Below are 17,501 nucleotides of genomic sequence, written 5' to 3' on the forward strand. Positions count from 1 at the left end.
ACCAAGCATCAGGAATGTCTGGGTCAGACACTCTGCCCACATTTAATTTCACTTCTAATGGCACACAGGGAAAGTCCCAACAGTCGAGAGGAGCAGGACTGTCCTGACAGTGGGTCACACACGGTGAAAGCAATGACCCCCCTGCAGAAGTTCATCTGAGGCCTGGCCATAATCAGTACATTGCAGAGAGGTCAGCAGTGACCGAAATTTTATTCATAAGGGTGCCCTGAGACAAGGTGTACATTTCGAAATTGGTTGAGGTCTGTTTGACGGTCCAGGAGATGGTCTACCTTCGTGAATGCTGCAAGACAGTAGAGGGGGAAAAAAAGCGCTCTGTTTTCATTGTTGGGTACAGTGTGTTGGGTACAGTGTTTAATTTATGTCATTTAGATCCTGTTACTGTAGTGGTTTTCAATATCTGCTGATTTTCTTTCTAGTAATTCTGTCACTTGCTTAGGAAGAGTTGTCTCTTGGGCTGAAAGCATTTCGGGCTGGGCAAAAAGAAAGCTTGCTCTGGATATTTCAAATTGAGTATTGTTGAGGGCAAGGCTGGAGGCAGGAGGGCAGCTTGAGAAGCTGTTACATCAGACCCACCTGTCATTAAAGCTTGTACTATACCGGCAAAGAAGTATAACTTGCTGATTGTTCACAGAATGCATTTGGAGATTGGATTTGGGAGGTGTGAGAGAGCTTGTCTCCCAGGTGTTGGTGTGGTTGTTAGGTTAGAGAAGCCTGAGAGAAGGCAAGATTAGGACCCCTTCCAGGGGTGTGACTAGTGTCTAGTCCAACCCATGGACATACGCACCTCTGTTCTTTATAATTCCTGCTCCATTTCTTAAGAGGTTCGACACAGTTGCTTCCTCTCCCAAGATTCCTCCCCTGATTGTGCCACCTGTGAGATAAGGTTGTTGTATCTGGACAGGCAGAGGAGTTTGTTTTCTGGGGCTTGTGTGGCGGGTTGGCACTTTACTTGCCCTACCATGGAGTTAGCTCACGACATGGTACATGGTAAGTGGACCATTGATGTGTCTCAAACGTGTCTTTTTGTTCTCAGTTGCAGAATGCCATGACCATGGTAGCCCTTTTCAAGGAAGAAAGAAAGGTGGGAATTCTTTCCGGGATAATTCTGACAAGAGGAACTGTCATCATGAACATGGTGGGTACGAGCGTCCGTCTTCACACTGCCAGGAGAATGATGGAAGCGTGGAGATGCGGGATGTCCACAAGGACCAACAACTAAGACAGTAAGTGACCAGGCAGCTTGGTTTGCATGTAGCAGCCCCCGGGACTGTGCAACCCTTTCATTCTCTGTGGTCTTCCTTTTCTTCTCTCATTAGAGAGCTGAAGAATGCTGGAAGTGGAATAGTGGCTGAGCAATCCTAATTGTAGCCCTGGCGTCAGTGAGTGGAGCATGTAGAGAAGACGTTCTTAGATTTAATGGATACCCGCCTTCTCTCCTCTTCCCCACAGCACTCCTTATAGCATCCGATGCGACAGAAGAATGAAATGGCATAGTGAAGACGAAATCTGTATTACCACGTGGAGAAATAGAAAACCTCCAGGGAGAAAAATGAGGCAGAACACACAAGATGGATACACAAGGAACTGGTTCAAGGTCACAGTGAGTATCTGGGTGGGGTCTGCATTAGGTAGACTATTCTGGAACCTGATAGAAGGAAGACCACTTAAAACACCCTAAGCTGATTATTCGGAGGAGAGCTTCGGAATGGGGGAACGGGAGTTTAGGGAGTCCATATTTGGCACAAAAATAATAAATCATGTCAGCGGTCCTTTCTTTAGAGGTCTAAGCTAAGTAGAAGGTCGGAAAAAAAGAAAAAAAAAACAGCTGGTTGGTTCTGTTCTCCATCCTTAGTTCCGTGTTGTCTCTCCCTTCTCTCCTATTTCTTCTTTTTACCTTTAGATTCCTTACGGGATAAAGTATGACAAGTCATGGCTAATGAATTCAATCCAGAGCCACTGCAGTGCCCCCTTCACTCCGGTTGATGTAAGAGAGGATGGTGAAGCCAGTTGAGTGGGCACGGGGGACGAGGAGAGGCCTGGCTCAGCAGGGGCCATTGGCCTCTGATGCTGTTGCTCTTGCCTTCACTCCCTGTAGTTTCACTACATCCGAAATCGGGCATGCTTCTTTGTCCAGGATGCTACTACTGCCTCCGTATTGAAGGATGTCAGTTATAAGATTTGTGATGACGAGAACCGAAAGGTGTGTGTTGAGGGCATTCCCTGTACTTAGTCTCTGGGCAGGAGGACAGGCCAGGGGGCTGGTCGTCCTCTTTGGGATTAGAGGTCCTGGTACTTACCACGCTGCCTCCCTGCAGATATGTATATTTGTCAATCATTCTACTGCGCCCTACTCTGTGAAGAATAAGTTGAAGCCAGGCCAAATGGAGATGCTTAAGGTAATACAGACTCAAGGATCATTGTATGCTCACTTCCTGGACCCACCTCTTCTTCCCCTGGTCCCCTCTTTCCCCGTCACCACCACCACCACCACCACCACCACCACCACCACCACCACCACCAGAGCCTCAGAGCCTCTGTCTTCATCTCTATCTCTGCAGCTGACTATGAACAAACGGTACAATGTCTCCCAACAAGCTCTTGATCTCCAGAATCTCCGCTTTGACCCAGGTATGGCTGACAGCAGCAATTCTAAGGCAAGCGGGGGCAGAGCGGTCTGCCTGAGAGGGAGACTTAGGGATGGCAATTTACGGAGCGGTTGGTGCTGGCTCTGGTCCAGCCAGGGCCCTCCCAGCCTTCTGATTCCCTTCTCCTGGCTTCTTCAAGACTTGATGGGCCGTGACATTGATATAATCCTGAATCGAAGAAACTGCATGGCTGCCACCCTGAAGATCATTGAAAGAAATTTCCCTGAGGTGAAGCCTTAGGCCCAGTGCTGGTATTTAGTTAGAGGGGTGGAATAGGTAAGGTGGAGGGCAGATTTGTCTCCGAGGCCCAAGATAGTAGCCCCCACTCTAACTCTTCTTGACCCAAAGCTATTGTCTTTGAACTTGTGCAACAACAAACTGTACCAGCTGGATGGCCTGTCTGACATTATAGAGAAGGCTCCCAAAGTCAAGACCCTGAACCTCTCCAAAAATAAGGTGAGAAGGGGGAGCCAGATCAACTTTGGATGGAGGGTGGATGGCAGTACACATCAGGATAATGGCAACAGGCAGGCAGAGGTACCTGTGGGTGACTATGAGGGCTGGGGGAATTCGGGACCCACGGTCCCAGGTGTCTCTCTTTCCCTGGCCCTCCTTCTCCAGTTTCCTCCCCATCTTTCTTAGCTGGAGTCGGCATGGGAGTTGGGCAAGGTGAAAGGGCTGAAGCTCGAAGAGCTATGGCTAGAAGGGAACCCCTTGTGCAGCACCTTCTCGGACCAGTCCGCCTATGTAAGGTCAGTGGCAACCCCTGTCGCCCCTCCTGGGCACCTTTGCTACCTGGGTGACTGAGCTGTGTCTGAAAGTGCCCTTCTGCAGGAAGGAGTGGCCTTGGTCCTCTAGGAGGACCACAAACCTCCCCTCCTACACACACACACACACACACACACACACACACATACACACACACACACACTCCTTTCTCTGTGTCACTCACTCATCTGTGCTTAGAGGTCTCCTTTCCTTCCTCTGACATGCTCCCCTTTTCACCTGCTCTGGGGTGCATTTCCTGCCTGTCTCCACCAAGCCTCCTCCAGCGTGCCCTCCGTGAGTGTGCTCCAGGAAGCAGGACTCCCCCACCTCCCCAAGACCAACAGTGTTCAGATGCTGGTGCCCTGGACTGAGAAGAGTCCTTTAGTCCAGGGCCTCATGTGACACAGGCCTTCCTGCCTCCATGCTGAGATGGGGCTTCCCTCCCCTGTCCTGAGAGGCGTTCTCCTTCTCTTGCTCCAAAAATGTCCCCCCCACCTGTCCTGGGCTGGCATGGGGGCTTCCCTGTTTCATACTGAGGGCCGAGGCCCTGGGTGGCTGCTGTCATGCCATCTCTTCCTCTGGCCCAATGCCAGGAGCTGGGCCCTCCTTGGGGAGAAACCTGGGTTTCCTGAGTCAAGGGACCAGAAGCGAGCCACGTTCCTGAGGCAGGAGTGGAAGGCAGAGGGCCGAGGAGGTTGGGGAGACAGAAGGACAGGCCTCTCAGGGCACTGCCTCTCCTTCCCTCCACACCTCACATTGTCCTGCCTGGGCCCTCAGAGGAGTCCTGGGTAGCCCGAGGCGGGTAGCATTCCTCTGTCAAGGCGTCAGCACAGAGGGTCACAGGAGTCAGTGACCATCAGAAGAGAATGCAGTGGTCGGGAGAGGGGGTCCCCAGACTCTGAACCCCATGCTGAGCTGGGGCCTGACCCTTCACTCCTCCTGGGAGAAGGTCTCCTGTCCCCGTGGCTGCTCTGTTTCCCATGCGCAGCTCAGACTGAGCCCACACAGGTGAGAAAGGCTCCAGCTGCATCCAGTGGGCCCCAGCCCAACAGGTGCATGTTTTCCTTTCCTGCCTCAGTCCCCAGGGCCAGCCAGGGGGCAGTGAGAGAAAGGGCTGCAGCAGGGGAGCCCTTTTCTCCTCTATTCCTCCCTAAACTCCACCTCCACAGTAGAGCGTCTTTCCTTCCCCTTTGCATTGCATCCTGTTTCTCCCTTGTCTCTCCTCTCCTGTGTCTCACCCATCTCTCCCTCCCCTACCTTCGCCCCATTTCTGATGTCGTCCCCTCTGCCTTCCCCTTTCTGCCTCCTGAGCCCGGCCTCACTCACCTCCCTGTCCCAGCATCCTGGGCCATCCCTAAGGGCTGACCTGGTCTTGGCCAGGGCCTGGTCAGGCAAGTTGATGGACGGCCAGTGAGGTAGCAGAGCTCTGGGCTCCCACCCCATTTTCTGCTCCCTGCAGAGCCTTCCACAGTGACTTGGACAAAGGGGAGGGAGGGAGGGAGGGAGGGGAAGAAAGCCCTGGAACCTGGGCTCCCAGTGCTGCTTCGTGTGGCACTGGAGAAAAGGGAGTCAGGACAGTCTAGATGGAAGCTAACCAGGAGGAAGCAGAGGGAGGAGAGTGAGAGGGAGTGGGAGAGAGACTGTGCCACCCTGAACTGTCAGTCACTTCATTCAATTTTTGGTTTTGGACAGTGCCATCCGGGACTGTTTCCCCAAGTTGTTACGCCTGGTAAGTATGTATAATACCGTCATCATTGTCTCCTCTTACTCAAGAACATGACCTCCACACCTGCCCTTAAGTCCTTTGGGTCTTGCCTAGATTACATGCTTGTATCAGATCCTCATCCATTTTACAGGCAAGGATTCCTGAAAAAGACAAGAATATTCTCCCTGAAAATGTGTACACACACACACACACACACGTTTGCATGTAATAGTAGAGATGTCCAGCACCCCATGAGAAAGCTGCCCACTGGAATTTCCAGGCCCATTTCCCACCTGGCCTCTGATGCTTGTCTCCCTGGGCATGTTCATCTTATCGGTCATCGAGCTCCACCTCCTTGGTCTCCACTGCTGACTTCCTCTTTCCTTCTCCAGGACGGCCGAGAGTTATCTGCACCAATGATTGTTGACATTGACAGCTCTGAGATAATGAAACCCTGCAAGGTGAGGAAGAAGGACCAAGCAAGATTTGGGGTGTTGTAAGGGAGGCTTTGTCCACCGCATAGATCCAAATTGTCTTTTGATTTCAGGAAAACTTTACTGGATCTGAGACCTTAAAGCATTTAGTCCTGCAATTCCTGCAGCAGTGAGTATCCCTGGAACGCTGGGACCATGAGGAAGGGGAGGGCTGAGACAGGCTGGGCTACCCATGCACAGGTCAGCTCATGGGAGTTTTCAAGTCTCATCTGGGGCCCAGGCCACAGAGGTAGCCTATCCTCACTGCTTCCCCACAGGTATTACTCGATCTATGACTCTGGAGATCGACAGGGTCTCCTCGGTGCTTACCACGATGAGGCCTGCTTCTCCTTGGCTATTCCCTTCGACGCCGAGGACTCAGCCCCGTGAGTATCACGACTCAGACCCTGCTCTGGGGCTGTGTGTCTCCCCAGCAGACACAGGCCAACTCCTGGAAATGCCTGCACTGGCCGGGCCACCCACTCCTGCTCCTTTGTTTCTCCTAGGAACAGCTTGCGCAAGTACTTTGAGGATAGCAGGAATATGAAAACACTCAAGGACCCCCGTAAGTGTGTGATGGGGAAGAGTGGGCAAGGTAAGGGGGTGTGATGGGAACAATCACAGGGGCCAAGGACCAGGGTGTGGCAGCCCCCTGCCCCGCCCCACCCTGCCGTTCCTTGCTTCTCTTCTCTACAGACCTGAAGGGGGAACTGCTGAGGCACACAAAACGTGACATTGTGGACTCCCTCAGTGCGTTGCCCAAAACTCAGCATGACCTCAGCTCCATCCTGGTGGACATGTGGTGCCAGACGGTGAGCACCTGCTTCCTCCCTTGGGCAGGCCCAGAGAGCCAGAGGTGGGTAGGAGGTTAAGGAGGATCCTGAGCACCTGAGCTCTTCCCTTTCAGGAATGGATGCTCTGCTTTTCTGTCAATGGGGTTTTCAAGGAAGGTGAGTGTCTGTAGAGTCCCCTCCCCAGATCCGCCACTGCTCCCTCCCCCTGGCTGGGCTCCCTCTCAGAACTCCCCCAGCTTCCCTGATTTCATTCCTTTCCTTTCCTTCCTCTTCTTCCCTCCGTGTTTTCCCACCCCCACTCTGCCCTCAAGCCACCCTGCTCTGACCTAGGTCCATGCCTGTCTGCCCTGCACAGCTCAGGCGTGTGTTAAGGACATAGACTGTGGAGTTTGGCAGCTCTCATCCCAGGTCCTTACTCTGTGAACTTGTGGTTGGTTACTTAACCCTTCAGTTTCCTCATTTGCAAAATGGGGCTAATAACCTATCTCTTGGGCTGCTGTGAAATAGGAATTAAGTGAACTTGTGGTTTTCACAGGGCCCCACATATGATAGGGGCCCTGTCACTGGGAGCGGATTCTTCCTGTTGCTGCCCTCCCCATTCCTGCCACATCCGCCTGACTCCAAGTGAACAATTGTCCTGGTCTGCCCCGCCTTCTGTGTGAGTGTCAAGCAAGACTCTGACAGGGGATCACCGTGTGAGCATGTTAAAGCCTGTGCAACTCTAAGGTGGTGGTGTTTGTTGTCTTTGAAGTGGAAGGACAGTCTCAGGGTTCTGTTCTCGCCTTCACTCGGACCTTCATCGCTACCCCTGGCGGCAGTTCCAGGTTAGTGCTGTGTTGTGGGTGGGAGCACCCATCCAAGCTTGGGGCCCGTGTCGTGGAAATGTGGTGGGTGCAGTCCTCGGGGTGTTCTCAATGTTGTGGAAGGCCAACAGGAAGATCCAAGGAACAGTCTAGCCTAGTGTTTAAGAGTGTGGACCCTGGAGTCAGAATACAGATTCTGTTCCTCACCCCAACATTCACAAAGTGTGTGACCTTGATCAACTTATTCGACCTCTCTGTGATTCAGTGCCTTTTTCTGAAAATTGGAATAAGACTATCCACTTCGTTGGACTGTTGTACAGGGTAAATGCGTTGGGGTTAGAGCTAAAGGTCTAGTGAAGCTGGTAGACAACCTCTCCAAAGGTGGACTCTGTGGGAGGGTTAGAGGGCACCAGCCAAAAAATCTGGGAGGCAGGCACAGTTAGGGATATGGAAGGAGTTTGGTTGTTGAGTGGCAGTGGTTAAGAAGGATCCTGTTGTTGGGGGTGTGGAGTTATCTACCTGTCCAGTTTGAGGGTGCATTTTTCTTTCCTCCAGTCTGTGCATCGTGAATGATGAGCTGTTTGTGAGGGACGCCAGCCCCCAAGAGACTCAGAGTGCCTTCTCCATCCCAGTGTCCACACTCTCCTCCAGCTCTGAGCCCTCCCTCTCCCAGGAGCAGCAGGAAATGGTGCAGGCTTTCTCTGCCCAGTCTGGGATGAAACTGGAGTGGTCTCAGAAGTGAGTGCTGGGAGTACATGGGGATGGGGGGAGTTGGGATATCAGAGGAATGAGTAATGGAAACTCACATGCAATTTGGAAGAATAACTATCTGGATATTTTGCTTCCAAAAAAAAGTGGGCCCATGAAAAAGGTATTATACTTTTATACTGATATATGTAAATATTTTTTAAATGGCATAATGCCCAGATGACATTACCTTCCATTTGTAAAATCTGAAAGAATCAACCACAACAAACTACTGATAAACCAGTTCAGCAAGGTTGAAAGATACAGCATACAAAAATCATTTGTACTTCTATGTAGTTGCAATGGACAATCCAAAAAATGAAATTAAGAAAATAAGTCCATGTACAGTAGCATCAAAAATTATTAATAAAGTGTGTAGGAACAAATTTAAGAGAAGAAGCGCAGATCTTATGCTCTGAAATCTGCAAAACATTGCTGAAAAAAATTAAAGAAGACCTAAGTACATGGAAAGACATCCCACGTTCATAGATTGGAAGACTTAATATCATTAAGATGGCAGTACCACCCAGAACAATCTGCAGATTCATTGCAGTCCCTGACAGAATCCCAACTGACTTCTTTGCAGAAATTGACAAGGTAATCCCAAAATTCATGTGGAAATGCAGTGGACCACAAACAGCCAAAACCATCTTGAAAGAGAACAACGACGTTAGAAGACTCACACTTCCAGATTTCAGAACTTGCTACAAAACTACATTAATCAAGATTGTATGGTACCGACATAGGAACAGACGTGGGAATCGATGGAATATAATTGAGAGTCCACAGATAATCTCACATATTTGTGTCTAGTTGATTATCATTCAGGGTGCTGAAAAAATCCAATGGAGAAAAAAAAATAGTCTTTTTTAGCAAGTGGTGCTGGGAGACGTGGCTATCCACTCGCAAAAACAATTAATTTTGACCCCTAACTCACATCATGTGCAAACACTGGCAGAAAATGGATCAATGACCTAAAATAAGAGCTAGAACTGTAAAACACCGTGAGTGTACATCTTCATTACCTTGAATTAGGCAACCGTTTCTTACATATGAAACCAAAAGCACAAGCAACCAAAGAAAAAAATAGGTAAATTGGACTTCATCTAAATTAAAAGCTTTTGTGCATCAGCAGACACTATCAAGAAAGCAGAAAACCGACTGATGGGAACAAGGGAAAATATTTGCAAATCACATCGCTGACAAGAAGAACCCTTACAACTCAGCAACAAAGAGACAAGCCACCCAATTAAAAAATGGGGAAATGATTTGAATAGACGTTTCTCCAAAGAAGATGTACAAATGACCAAGAAGCGCGTGAAAATCTTCTCAACATCATTAGTCATTAGGGAAACGCATGTCGAAACCACAGTGAGTTACCACTTCATAGCCACTACGATAGCTTTAGTCAGTAAAAGGAAACATTACAAATGTCGGTGAGAATGCAGAGAAATTGGAAATCTCATGTATTACTACTGGGACCATAAAACGGAGCAGTTGCTGGGCAAAAGATTTTGGTAATTCCTCAAAATCTTAAACATGGAGTTACCACATGATCCGGTAATCCCTCTCCTAAGTGTATACCAAAAGAAATGAAAATATATGCCCGTTCAACAACTTGCACATGAATTTCCATAGTGGCGTTATTCCAAATAGCCAAAAAGTGGAAACACATCGATTGACCTTTAGCTGAATGGATAATGTGGTACATCCATATGGTGGAATATTATTGGAATATTATTCATTCATGAAAAAGGATGTAGTTGTGATATACGCTATGACGTGGATGAACCCTGAAAACATTATGTGCTAAGTGAGAGCAGCCAGTCACAAAAAGCCACATAATTATATGATTCCATTCATATGAAGTGTTCAGAATAGCCAGATCCGTAGAGACTGAAAGCAGAGTAGTGGTTGCCAAGATCTGGGGAAGAGGGAGAACAGGGAGTGATCTCTAACAGTTAAGGAGTTTCTTTTTGAGGTGATAAAAATAGTTTGGAATTAGATAGTTGTGATGGTCGCACAATCTTGTGAATAGACTTAAAAGCACTGAATTGTACACCTTAAAATGGTGACTGCTACGGTATGTGCATTATATCTCAATTAAAAAGAAACGTATTATTGAATTTCCACTTGTTATTTCTTGAACATCTTTCTTTATCAATATGTATTAAGCTCTCTTGTTCATTTGAATACCCCTGTGTTTCTGATTTGAATTCCAGTGGGTATTAATGTCAGGGATAGGCGTTTTGGTTTTCCCTAGGCCTTTTTTCATTGTTACAATAGTGCTCATATTGGTACATGTGACCCACCAAAAAGGTAGCATAGATTAAGGGTGGCGTTGCACAGTCAGCGTGTCTGTCCTGGGGTAGTAATGGAGAGCACCTGTTCTTCTCCCACCCCAGGTGCCTTCAGGACAATGAGTGGAACTACACTAGAGCTGGTCAGGTCTTCACTATGCTCCAGGTGAGGTCTGGGAATCAAGTGGGTAAAAGACAGCTGTCTCTGGGTCGTCAGGAGGGCCAAGAAGATGGAGGCCGGGTAGTGTGGGGATGGAACCCAGGGCACCTGGCTTTATTAACATCCCAACTCCTGTTCTTTACTTTCTCTAGACCGAGGGCAAGATCCCAGCGGAGGCCTTCAAGCAAATCTCCTAAAAGGAGCCCTTCGATGTCTTCTTTGTCTTCGTTCACATCCTCTTTGTTTCCTCTTTTCACCAGCGTAAGGCCTGGCTGACCAGGAAGCCAGAGTTAACTTGCAGGCCGCATGACATAACCACCCAGAGAGCCAGTTGCTCTGTGTATTCGCCCCACTCATGATCACCGTTTTATTTTCCTAATAAAGAGTGACGTTACATGTTGTATGTTGTGTGCCCTGGATTGCTCTTCCCCTGCCCCAACCGTGAGCCAGCGGGGCCAGGACTGAAAGCACTGCATCCCTGTTCATCCCTGGCTGGCCTTAGCAGATACATCAATCTGGCTTGCCTTCATAGGTAATTTTGTCAATAAATCCTGATGAGAAAGGACACACGCTCCTTCCAGAGATTGGCCTTGAGAGACAGTGGGACTCTGTCAGATGCTCGACCTGGAGGCCCACAGAAGCAGGCATGTTACCTTGGCACACCAGGGGCTTCCATCCACCGTCCCAACCCCTCCCTTTCCCGAAGGTGCACTTTTCAAGGAGGAGTCTCAGGGTAGCACCTGCGGTGGGGGTGATGAGGGGAGACTCAGCCCATCTGCCCAGCACGCTCCTCAGAGAGCTGACACCGGGCACTCCATGTCCATGTTCTTGAAGGGGTTCAGCCATTTATTTTCACTTCTAAACAAACAGTGGTAGCACACAATCTCACCCTATGGTCAGTTCTCAACAACTGGCATTTATAGCAGTTCCGAATTGCAGGCAAGAGTTGAACGGAACATTTGCGCAATTTATTGTCCACACTTCTGTGATGTACTGGCACATACCTTAAAAACATTATGCTAACTAAAATAAGTCAGATGCAAAAGGTCATATACTGTATGATTCCATTTGTATGACATGTCCAGAATAAGCATAGCCATAGTGACAGAAAGGACATTAGCTGTTTTTTTAGGGTTGATGACCCCTACTGATAAACAAAGCTAAAAGTTAGGAATATTTTCTTTCGTTGTCTCTCTCTATATATATACACACCCATATATGTGTATACACACACACACACACATATATATACACATACACACAAAATGTATATGCTGATTTATAATTTATGTAACTGAATTAATACCATAACATAGATACAGGAAAAGGAAAATACAAAACAGTTACTTGTTTTTGGCAGAAATTTTACATTAATTTTATAATCAGGTGAAGTAAAATAATATTTTTGAAAACACGGGATAAGCCTGTTTGTGAAGCAAACCAAAAAAATAACATGTTAGAAATGTGTTATATTACTTGGAAAATATGCTGTTACATGAAAAAGGCATGTTGTAAAGAGATGTTATGACAAGATTACATTTTCCTTTGAAAATATATCTCTATATATTTATTATATGTCCATACCTCACACATATGTATGTGTGTATACACACACATGCAAAGTTATTTCAGCTGAGAGTGTAGCTGAAGGGAACATGCTATGGTTTAAGACACTGTATGCTATGGAGGAAAGTCAATTCCAATAATTTGTTATAAGAGCTCACATATTTTGAATTAAGGCATTCTGGTAAGAACATGATTTATTTAAGTTAATGTTTCACTTTTCTAAATATGTAGATCTACATATGAAACCTTTTTTGCCTATGGTAACTAAAGAATTCATCCCTATTTGCATTCTCCATTTCGACTGAGGTAGACAGCCCTCACTTTCACGATTAAATTGCATTCAAACTCTTCAGGCAAGAAAGTCAATGGATCATTCTTTTCATAATTAAAGGCAGAGTGCATGTTTTACTTCCAGTAATGGCAAAGTAAGTCACATTGAACCAAACCTCCCATAGTTAGCAATTATAAAGTGTGGGAAACAAATAACTATCTAAAAGCACTTGAGGACACTAGAACTTACTCCTTATATCTAACTGTATGTTTGTACCCGTTAACCAATGGTATCCCATTGTGCATATATGCCACATTTTGTTTATCCATTCATCAGTTGATGGCCACTTAAGTTGATTCCCTATCTTGGCTATTGTGAATAGTGCTGCAATAAACATAGGGGCACAGGTATTCCTTTGATATACCAATTTCCTTTCTTTTGGATAAATGCCCAGTAGTGTGATTACTGGATCATATGGTAGTTCTATGTTTTGTTGTTTGAGAAACCTCCATACTGTTTTGATAGCACAGTAGGCTTACTATAGTTAACAATTTATTGTATATTTCAAAATAGCTAGAAGATTTGAAATACTCCCAACACAAAGAAATTATAAATGTTCTAGGCAATGGATATTTTAAATACCCTAACTAGATCATTATACATTACATGTATGCACCAAAACATCACATGTACCCCATAAATGTGTATAATCATTATGTGTCAATAAAGCTTTTTTTAAAATTTCCCATTAATACCTACTTGTCTCCTTGGAATATTTATGAGATTATCATAGTACATACTTCTATATCATGGTTTGCTTAGAGCATTGTATGATGTATACATTTTCATACCTTAATAATGACATTTGTGCATTCTTGTTGCTTCATGCTAAGATTTAGTGGTGCTTATTTTCTGTAACTGTGTCACAGAATAATTAACATTTATTGTTCATTATTTTAAAGCACTTGAGAAAGATTGAAAGCAAGCAGAGATTGGAGAGAAGTTGACATTTGGAAGAGGAACTGTTTCTGGGTGCCTGCTTTTATGGCTTTTTGCCTTGTTACATGTGGAGTGGCTAAAACTCAGATAAATCTGTAGTCCCTCACCGGGGACCCACCCCTTTCTGCCCGGGAACGTGTCTGCCTCCTGCTGCCGTTCATGTTGCCCAGGCTGTAGGTGCCAAGGGACACCCTGCAGGCCAGCACTGAGCTGCCCTCAGCCACCCCTTGGCTTCCCTCCTATGCTCGTCAGTGCCCAAAGTCTGGGCTGCCAGTCCCATGGACCAGAGCAGGAACTTGTGGTGCTCTTTCTGGGGACTGGCAGCCCAGACTTGGGCTGGGATCGGGCTGCCAGTCCTTCGGACTGGAGTTGGAACTTGTGGTGCCCTTTCTGGGCCCCCCCATGGCCACCCATGGACCAATTGGCATGCACTTCCTCCCCTCTGAGGCCCATAAAAGCCATGGGATACGCCAGAGCTGAGCAGACGTTGGGACGACCAGCTGCAGAGAGGAGCAACCCATCCTAGGGTCTCCTCTCTGCTGAGAGCTGCAGAGACGGTGAAGAGACAATGGGGAGATGACGGTATGACCTGCCTGCAGAGAGGAGCCACCCACTCTCTAGGGCCTCCTCTCTGCTGAGAGCTGTGCAGATGATGGGATGACCAGCTGCAGAGAGGAGCTACCCTCTCTGCTGATAGCTGAACACTTGTCAGGTTGACTTGCCTAACAGAGAGAAGCTACCCTCTATGCTAGCAGCTGAACAGTCATTGAGACACCCTGGGTGCAGAAAGGAGCTGCTCCCTTCAGGTATCCTCTGAGCTGTTCTATTGCTTAATAACGCTCCTCTTCATCTTGACCACCCTCCACTTGTCTGCATACATTTTTCTTCCTGGGTACAGGATAAGAACTCAGGACCCAAAGGATCTGTAACACAAACAGGGCTGAGACATGCCCCTTGCTCACCATGTTGCAGGCGAAGAGAAGGAAAGAAGAGCTGCGGCCGTTTGGGGAGCCCAGACTGAGGAGTTCACTGAGCCAGGGCTGTGACTCTGTCTTTAAGGCACTGCAGTTCCTGGCGTCTCCAAGCTTCCAGGCACCACAGCGTTCCCTGGTGCCAACTGCGGAAGCCGTGGTGCAGCTGGTCAAGTTGCAGCCCAGTGGAGAGCTGACCCATGCTGGCACCTGGAGCTCCCCACCCGCTGCAGCAGCCGGCGTTTCTGACTGTGCAGTGGTTGGACAACACACTTGCTCACACACCCCTCGCTGCTCTGTGCAGTCTCCCGTGGCAGGCGTGTGATCCAGGCCGGTAGCATGGGCTGAGTGCAGCCTGCCAGGTCGTGTGGGTGGAATGAGTCCAGTGGGCCCAAGAAAAATTCAAGCAAAGGTGCCACCGGCCACAGAGGTTTCCAGCCAGAAAAGTGACACCCCAAAGATCCCGTAACAGCATGAACATCATAGAGTGTACTTGCACAAAACTAGATGGCATAGCCTACTACACACCTAGGCTATATGCTATAGCCTATTCCTCCTAGGCTACAAACCTATACAGCATGTTACTGTACTGAATACTTTAAGCAATGGTAACACAATGCTAAGTGTTTGTGTATATAAACATAGAAGAGGTTCAATAAAAATATGGTATAAAAGATACAAAATAGTCACCTGTATAGAACAGCTCCATTATAATCTGATAGAACTACTGTCATATATGTGGTCCATCGTTAACTGAAACACTGTGTGGAGAGAGAGAGAAAGGGTGGGGGGGGGAGAGAGACAGAGAGAGAGAGAGAGAGAGAGAGAGAGAAGCAGTAATGCTCATTGTTAACGAGAAATCCTAAACAGCACATTTAGGTTCATTGATTTTCTTCCCAGATAATGGAGCGGAAAAACAATGGTACTCTGCGTAATTATAGGCTTTGAGTTCCTGGACATTAATTTACAAGTTTATTTCTCTAGGGAAAGTTACTTAACTTCCCATAACCCCTGTACCCTGATCTGAATAATATCAACAATGAACAGTAACTTGAATAGCTGTAAGAATTAAATTAGATAAATTACCTGTTGATTAAAATCCTTGTGCAAACATCAATAATCTTTCGCAGGCCACCTTCCAGAGAGAGCAACAACTCTGTTTTCACGTAAGCCTTGCTTAACACCTCAGGGACCAGCTCAACCATGTGGCTCCTACACCCAGGTTTACTGGCACAAGGTTTTTATTCCTATACTGAATGTCATGTTGAGGGAGTACCCATGTGGACACGATTCTAGGACAGCTTAAAACAATCACTCCTTAAGCTTTGGAAGCCCATCATCTAAAAGGGAGGATAATGGGCATATTGTGAGGAAGGAAAGAGAGAGAAGCCCATTCCTGCTCATGACTTGATGTGTGACCCTGAAAAAGCATAGTGTTCTGTGGGTCTATCCTCGATCATCTGTAAAATGGGAATAAGGTTACCTTCCTCAGAGAGCTCTGGTGGGGAAAAAAGGAGAAATCCTATAGAAATGCCTGGCACATTGTAAGATTTGGAAAATCATTAGTACTGCCCATTTCACTTCCTCCCATAAGAGAGATGTCTTTAAAAAACTATAGAGCATATCTATCTTAGAGAACACCTGGAAATATAGCCAGAAAAGAGAAATATACAGATATTTACCTAATGTATGAGTTTTTGGTGTCATTTCTGTGTCTTGGGAAAAGCAAGGAATTTTAAGGAGAAGAAAATAATTTGCTTTTATTTCAGGTGATTTCCAATCTTCTTATTTCCTTTCTAGTTTGATACCAGAGGAGCATTTCCCACCAAGTCTCTAAAAAAGAGCATAAATGAGAATAAAGCAATATTGGCCCCCATGGTGAACCAGAGGAACTTGGGTGAGTCCCTCCTCCTGTGCTGGCCTCAGCTCTAACAGAGAAGAAGATGCAATACAGAAACAGTGGTTGTGGGTGTGGGATTTGTAGAGTGAGATACATGTGGATTTGTCCTTTAGTTGAGAGACACTTAATCTTGAGTAAGCAATTTCTTTCTCTGGATTTCACCTTTCTTCGTGGGCTATATGGGAATTGGGATGATACTTGCCCCTTAATGTTGACATGAGGATTAAATGGATCATTGCATTGAAAGCAAGCAGAGCAATGATATATTAGTCCATTTTCACACTACTATAGAGAACTACACGAGACTGGGCAATTTATAAAGAAAAGAGATTTAATCGACTCACAGTTCTGTAGGCTGTACAGGATGCATGGCTGGGGAGGCCTCAGAAAACTTGCAATTATAGCAGAAGGCAAAGGGGAAGTAAGGCACATCTTACATAGTGGCAGGAGAGACAGACAGAGAGAGAGAGACAGAGAGAGAGAGAAGAAAGTGTCACACTTTTAAACCATCAGATCTTATGAGAACTCACTATCAATCATGAGAACAGAAAGGGGGAAAGCTGCTACCTTGATTCAATCACCTCCCACCAGGCCCCTCTCCTGAAACTTGGGGATTATAATTTAACATGAGATTTGTGTGGGGACACAGAGACAAACCATATCAAATGCCCAGCATCTTCTAGTGATGAATACACGTTTGCATCATTCATTGTGTTTATTGTTATGACTCCCAACCATCCAAAGGGGGAGTCATGGTTGTAGAATATTCCAATGTAAGAATGAGCCATATGTATTTTTTTTTGAACTAATGGTGACGAACATTTTTGTTTTTCCTACAGCTTTGCTCTCACAGACAATGCTGAAGTTACCATGATTACAGACGAGGCCATGTACGGACATGCCAGACATTCCCTAGTTCCTTGCTGCTCAAATTGTGATCCATGAAATAGTAGCTTCAGTATTACCTGGTATATTAGGGATCTACCAAGAAACAGATCCAACAAGGGGTGGGTGGGTGTGTTTGTGTGTGTGTGTGTGTACTTTTTTAGAAATTGGCTCCCATGAATGTGGAGCCTGGAAAGCCTGCAGGGAAGGCTGGCAGGCTGGAGACCCAGTGAAGAGCTGCAGTTCAAGTTGAAGGCAGTTTGCTGGCAGAATTCCCTCTTCCCTCAAGGGAGGTAAATCTTTTTATTCCTGAAGGCCTTCAACTGACTGGATAAGGCCAACCCACATTGTGGAGGGTAATCTGCTTTACTCAAAGTCTACACATCTAAATGGCGATCTCATCTAAAAATACCTTCACAGAAACAGTTGGAATAATGTTGGACCAAATATCTGGGCAGGTGGATAGGTATGTGGCCTACCTAAGTAGGCCTAA

The 17,501-nt window shown here is 46.7% G+C and overlaps 1 protein-coding gene across 5 annotated transcripts in view; it reads left to right on the plus strand.

The window, feature by feature from the left end:
- Positions 1–10,817, plus strand: part of LOC105472448 (nuclear RNA export factor 2) — a 71,618-nt gene extending 60,801 nt beyond the window's left edge. For all 5 annotated transcript variants that reach the window (XM_071089908.1, XM_071089907.1, XM_071089909.1 and 2 more), the window contains 20 exons: positions 1,055–1,244; positions 1,471–1,621; positions 1,922–2,005; positions 2,117–2,221; positions 2,337–2,417; positions 2,580–2,649; positions 2,806–2,894; positions 3,015–3,122; positions 3,309–3,418; positions 5,127–5,163; positions 5,532–5,600; positions 5,687–5,742; positions 5,891–5,998; positions 6,119–6,177; positions 6,309–6,424; positions 6,520–6,562; positions 7,158–7,230; positions 7,765–7,947; positions 10,362–10,422; positions 10,569–10,817. In XM_071089908.1, the coding sequence (XP_070946009.1) occupies positions 1,055–1,244; positions 1,471–1,621; positions 1,922–2,005; positions 2,117–2,221; positions 2,337–2,417; positions 2,580–2,649; positions 2,806–2,894; positions 3,015–3,122; positions 3,309–3,418; positions 5,127–5,163; positions 5,532–5,600; positions 5,687–5,742; positions 5,891–5,998; positions 6,119–6,177; positions 6,309–6,424; positions 6,520–6,562; positions 7,158–7,230; positions 7,765–7,947; positions 10,362–10,422; positions 10,569–10,613 (1,838 nt within the window). In that variant the 3' untranslated portion in view covers positions 10,614–10,817. The remainder of the gene's footprint in view (positions 1–1,054; positions 1,245–1,470; positions 1,622–1,921; positions 2,006–2,116; positions 2,222–2,336; positions 2,418–2,579; positions 2,650–2,805; positions 2,895–3,014; positions 3,123–3,308; positions 3,419–5,126; positions 5,164–5,531; positions 5,601–5,686; positions 5,743–5,890; positions 5,999–6,118; positions 6,178–6,308; positions 6,425–6,519; positions 6,563–7,157; positions 7,231–7,764; positions 7,948–10,361; positions 10,423–10,568) is intronic.
- The last annotated feature ends 6,684 nt before the right edge of the window (positions 10,818–17,501 follow it).

This window comes from Macaca nemestrina, unplaced genomic scaffold (assembly GCF_043159975.1).
Source record: "Macaca nemestrina isolate mMacNem1 unplaced genomic scaffold, mMacNem.hap1 Scaffold_148, whole genome shotgun sequence".
In the NCBI taxonomy this organism is placed as follows: domain Eukaryota; kingdom Metazoa; phylum Chordata; class Mammalia; order Primates; family Cercopithecidae; genus Macaca; species Macaca nemestrina.